The sequence below is a fragment of the Dendronephthya gigantea genome, unplaced genomic scaffold, assembly GCF_004324835.1.
Source record: "Dendronephthya gigantea isolate DGI-Jeju-01 unplaced genomic scaffold, DenGig_1.0 000040F, whole genome shotgun sequence".
NCBI classification, from domain to species: domain Eukaryota; kingdom Metazoa; phylum Cnidaria; class Anthozoa; order Malacalcyonacea; family Nephtheidae; genus Dendronephthya; species Dendronephthya gigantea.
The window spans coordinates 1,341,654-1,347,410 of record NW_021163050.1 but is presented as its reverse complement, the minus strand read 5'-3'; the positions used below and the strand labels follow the sequence as shown (position 1 = coordinate 1,347,410).

Genomic DNA, 5,757 nt, shown 5'->3' with positions numbered 1-5,757 from the left:
TTTGAGTCCAGTGACTGTATTTCATTGTTTTAGCAGCATATATTAATTTTCTACAGAAAACCTTACCGACAAGTGAACTAGAAAAAAGTAAATAAGTAAACTGAAAAATACATGCTATACAACAACTATGAGATGTTATGATATTCATTTAACGTATGTTAATGTGCAAACATGCATTACATGTCAATGCTCAGTATCCCTCGTTTTTGCTCTTGAAATGGCCTTTATTCTTGCTGGCATAGATTCCATAAGTTTTTTAATGTCGCACTTTCAATACCTTGCCAGCATTTGTTGAACACTTGCCTTAAGTCATCCTGGCTGGTGGGTCTGTGCCTCGTCCTTTCCCGGTTAAAACAGTCATTTGCCCCCTACTGTATATTAATGATGAACTGAACTATACTGTGATGAACCAAATAATTCAATATCATATGTAGTTCCGTACCCTCATGCGAGATTGTAACCAAATTATTGTATATACCTAAATATAAATCTTAAAAAACCTATTAGATTCCACCAAAACATTAGAGATTATTAAAACTTGGTGCCATTGGTAGTTTAGCACCTTGTGGACGTATGAGGCAAGGTCCCTCTTGGTCATCATCTTCTAGTGTAACACAAGGTTGCAAAGTAAAATAAATTTCTAAGTATGCAGTACAAGGTGTTGGACACTTACACACGAATTATTCTCATTAAATTTATCTTACGTACTCTCTGTCTCACTACTGTAGTCTGTAAATTCTTCCATGCTACTTCTAATGCAAACTCGTTTCCGTGGCACGTCACAATCAGGATCCCATTAGAAGATGCGCCCCGACTAAGTGTGTAATTTAGCGCTACCAAAGGTTCATGGGACAGCTGACAACGCGGTTTGTTCTGATTGGCCAGCCTCTTCATGGTTCCGAGCGCTTCCGAGCAACGGCTTTGGTTACACACGCCCGTACCAGGAAATCCACGCTCGGCTATATTCAATTTCACAGTAAACAGTTGTGCTGCTTTGGACGGTCAGAGTGTATGTGCTTATAAAATTCGATCGTTCTTTTTCTTGGTAACATTTTTTCTCGCCATGGCTATGTTTAATGTTGGAGATGCTGTGGAAGCTTTAGATGAAGTGTCTGTCTGGTCAAAAGGCAAGATCATTGCGAAAGAAGGCGAGAACTTCGTCATTTCTTTTGACGGTTTTGGCAGCATGTGGGACGTCTGTGTCAGTCCTGAGAATGTGAGGCCTGTTACTGTTGTTTGCTTGCCGAGAAAAAGATCCAGGAATAATCAAAATATGGTGAGTTATTCTATTCAATGATCAGCATCGCCTAGTAGAGGATTACCTGTCCGTTTTGGACCTTATGCTTATATAACTCGTTGTGTTTATAGTGTAGTCTGATGTGATTGCCATTAATACTGTTAGCTAGGTCTTGTTCTTCAAAACTAGTACTTTAGCTTGAACTAAACTGAAAATAACATGTTCTTTCTTAAACTCTGCACCTAAAGTTACTGTTTTGAACTGATACATTCATCATTCATGTCTGTAAATGAACTTTGACTGGGTATTTATTCTATTTAAATCTTCACTTGCAGTCTGAAAGCCTTAAGAAAGTCCAAGCTGGAGATGAAATATATGTGAGAGGGAATGGAAAAGTGAATGTGGTTCAAGTTGACCCAATCAATGGAAAGCTGATGGTATGTAATTATGATATGTATGTCAATTTTTATAGGGAAGGGACAATATATATCAGCAATTAATGCACCAAAAGATAAATTATACAGAGTAATAAAATAGTGCATTTTATTAACAGGTTGAAGTTGACGGTACACATAAACAAGTTGGTGTCGATGAACTGTGCCCTCCACCACAGCTGCACCCACAAAAAAGAAATGGCAATGTCATGAAAGGCAAAAGAGCAAACAAAAAAAGGAGACGAGAGGAAACACCTTTGTTTGAGGAGAGTGAGCACCAGTTGGGTGGTGAGGTGGCAATGCCTACTGGACAATTTATGCCATATTTATATCTTATGCGGGATGATGGTATGTTTTTAAAAGTGGGCGATATTGTTACGGTGGAGGGAATGAGCTTGCCATTTGTCATTTGTAAGTTGTTTGTGGGTGAGGATGGCTGTACCAGTGCTAAGTTGGCTAAGGTTGTGAATACTGGTATAGAAGATCATTTTATTATTACTTGTGATGTTAAATTTATTGTTAAATATTCAAATGGAAAGGTTTCCCTGAGAGGTTCAGTGAAGGACAAAATTGAGCATGAAGCATTTGTTGAATATATTGGGTTTGTGGAAGGTAATGGTGATATTAGTGTTCAGAGCCAAATGAGGAAACAGTTGTTAGGTCATGCCATGCGTGTTGGTGTTCAAGGTGGATTTGGGAATTTAAGTAGCATGAAAGTTAATTTAGGGCCATCAGATATGTTAATAGATAGCAAGATCTTTAAATTTTCTTGGATGACTGGTGTGTGTAAGTACTCTTTGGTGGCAGATGGAGATTTTGAGTTTTTGGATAGCATTATGGGAAGTGGTTGGGATTACAAGTTGGGCAAAGGTGATGATTCATTTTTTAAATTTATCACAGAATTACATGTAAAAAGGTCTTCTGACCTTAATCTTTTTATTGTGGCAAGGTTTGCCCAATCACAATGTAAATTTAATATGGCATACCGTAATGATTGTTGCAAGGCAATAAAGGAAGGCAGACAGCAGATGGAGAACATTACACTATAACTCATTATTAGAATGTAAATACATTACAATACTTGTACTTGTAACAATTTTATCTGTTAATAAATATTTGCTTATTCACAACCATGAAGCTATAATACCAGTTTATTTTACCAAAAAGTAAGGTGTGATATAGTGTATCTAATTGGTTTCACATTGCATTATTATACTAGTATATACATTATATGCAACAACCCTCGCTTCATTAAATGCATTAATTACAGCTCCAACAATTTTATTAATGAACTGACATCCCCCTGAAAATAACCATGTTTTAACCAATAGCTCTTCATTACTGTACCTATATGCATATACCTGCATGACTGAAATTGTTAATTATTACCCAGTCTTAATTGTTCATTAACTTCTTCAAAGTATTTCTGGCCTTTTTTACCATATTCTTCCTTCTGTTGAGTTGTCAGAGCTTTGTATATTTCAGCAAGGACAGGCTGAATTTCCTTGAATGGTAACCCGTTAATATTCACCTGCGGAGACTTTTCTTTCACAAACATGGCAAAAGCAGTGGGGGGGCGCTTTAGTTCTTCATTACGTTTCTTATGATGACTCCTTTTTGTCTGTTCCATGCTTGACTTTGGCATTCGTGCCACTCCTAGTGCTCTGCAGTGCAATGTTTGTTTGAGATCTCTGAAGGCACCGCAACGCTTGAAGTTTGTTTCCGCAACAGTGGCAACCTTTGTGTGGACTGCTGAGGTTCCTGGAGCAGCTTATAATGCATATAATGCATTCTTTCTCCACCCTCTGTAGACATTCTCATAAGTGATTTAAATGGAAGGGACTTGAAAAGAATAGGGACAATGTCCACACACTTTATCATGTATGGGGTTAATGCATCAGCTCCATATAGAAAACACATCAACCCATGGAAAATATCAGCAGACTTGATGTAGCTGTCAATCTTCTCATCACTTAAACCAAAGATGTAATCCTTTGGATTTAATGAGCATTTCTTGTTTTCATCAATTAGAATTGGAGTTGGTTCTGTTCGATTAATTTCATGCATGATGAAATGGTGCTTCCAGATTAAAGTTTCGCATTCAAATTCTGTGATGTCTGGTGAAGATCTTCCGAGGGAGCTTTGTAAGGAAGCGGGCAATTTCTTTGGGAGGGGGATGTGTTGGGATACTCCGTCCAATATATCGGGGTAGGTTGCATCATGAAAGTATGATGGTGGAGCAGATATTAACTGAGCACATGTCTTATTAAGAGACACTTGCTCAAGTTTGTTCTTCCCAGCTTCGAAGTGAAACTTAAACTGACCTCCTCTAACACCTCTGGCATTAATGTTTGATTCAAGACGTTGGACCAAATTGTCACGCTCTTTCTTCGTGATCATTGCCATGGCCTCCAGATGATAAAGTGACTTGACCTTGCGTGTCAGCAAACTTTCTGTCATTCTTGTCATCATGTGGTCAACACATAAAATGTAGTGGTCTGTAGAAAGGCCTGTAAGGAAATCAATTTTTGTTATAGCAGTGCTACATTTTTGTAACATATTTTACTTTAATGCTAGACAATTTTACTCATCAAGGGAGAACATCCTGTATGCAATGAGCCACGGATATGTCTGTAACCCATTGCTGTTAGTGGCAGCAATAACTGGACAGAGTAAATATATAAAGTGGTCGGTTTTGGCCGCTTTGGGTTTGAATGAGTTAATATATTTTTCTTTACTAACAGCAGATAACTACATTTCCAATATTCTGGAAATGCCAGATTCAACCAAATTCTGTGATTTTAATAAGTTTACCAACTCCCAGGTAAATATAATCTGTTCTACTTACCACTCAAAATTGCATCGGGAATTTCCCTTTCAATGGTTCTTTGTAAACCTGATCGCAAACCAGTTTTTGCACCAACTTTGCCTTTAGTGTCTATTGTCTCATAGTTGTACAAGTTAAATTTATCTTTGCTTGTTGGATCTAAATTAGTGGCAGCCATGGCATCCAGGAACATTGAATCACCAGTAAGAAATATGGAATGGCCACCAGCTTCCATAGTGGTTACCCAGTTGCTTAGCCAGGCTGAGCCTCCATCAACATTCAATTCAAGGTTCAACCGACTGTCTCCACCATAGAAAACACAGACAGGCCACATTTCCTTTGGGCTTTGGTAGCTGCAGTTGTTTAGTAACTGTTCATTGTTCAAGTTGCCAATAGCTATAACAACACTTTTCTGTTTTCCATATGTTCTTGCATCACCATAGAGTTTCCACCATTGGGATTCAGCATCAGTCAGCCATGGATATGCAAATTGCAGGCACTTCTCAAGGCGATCTGGTTGGATCTTCCATCCTGTGGCACAGCGCTCCGGCTTTAGGACAGCTTCACACTCTCCCTTCAATTTTGATTTTGAAGCATCAACAGCATAGGATGTGGAGATCAACCCAGGGAATTTCTTCCGGATATATGCAATGGACTCTGCAGCACTGCTGTTGTCTTCCACATGCAGTATTTCTTGTTGACCAATGTGATGAAGCTTCGCTGCATGTCCCTTTGTTAGCATATCATAGATAGTTCCCTCTTTGGAATCTCTGTGGATGAGTTTTGTCAGATTGATGATGTCCTGAACTGAAAATTTGCCATTCCAATTTCCTGTTTCAGGGGTAACAGTTTTTCATCATCATTGACAACGGAATATGACAACGCAGCCAAAAAATCCTCCTTTGCTCCACGGTGCACTCTCCGAGAAAGGACTGATAATGTACTTTCTTGGATGCGAACACGATTCATGAGAGGGCGGGATTTCCATCGCCTTCCTGATTTGTGTTCAGCACTTGATGATTGTTCCTTATTGAAAAGGTCTGAACTCTTGCTACCAGATTTAACAGGAGTATTCAGTAAATATTTTATAGGTGAAACATTTTCTTTAGAACTGAGAGGTGTTGCACCAGGGGGAAATGGGTTGACAGGCTGAGGGTTCTGTGGGGAATCCACAGGAGCTAATGTAGGTGTGCTCTCGGAGACCTTTCGCTTTGGTGAAGGTGTCTTGACATCTGCCTTTAATTCAACACCATGTAGCT

The 5,757-nt window shown here is 38.9% G+C and overlaps 1 protein-coding gene across 1 annotated transcript; it reads left to right on the top strand.

Moving 5' to 3' along the window:
- Positions 1-1,063: 1,063 nt before the first annotated feature.
- On the top strand, positions 1,064-3,494 carry LOC114526649. The gene is made up of 4 exons (XM_028548231.1): positions 1,064-1,276; positions 1,573-1,674; positions 1,791-2,177; positions 3,483-3,494. The coding sequence occupies exons 1-4, from the start codon at positions 1,064-1,066 to the stop codon at positions 3,492-3,494; spliced, it is 714 nt and encodes a 237-aa protein (XP_028404032.1).
- Positions 3,495-5,757: the final 2,263 nt, after the last annotated feature.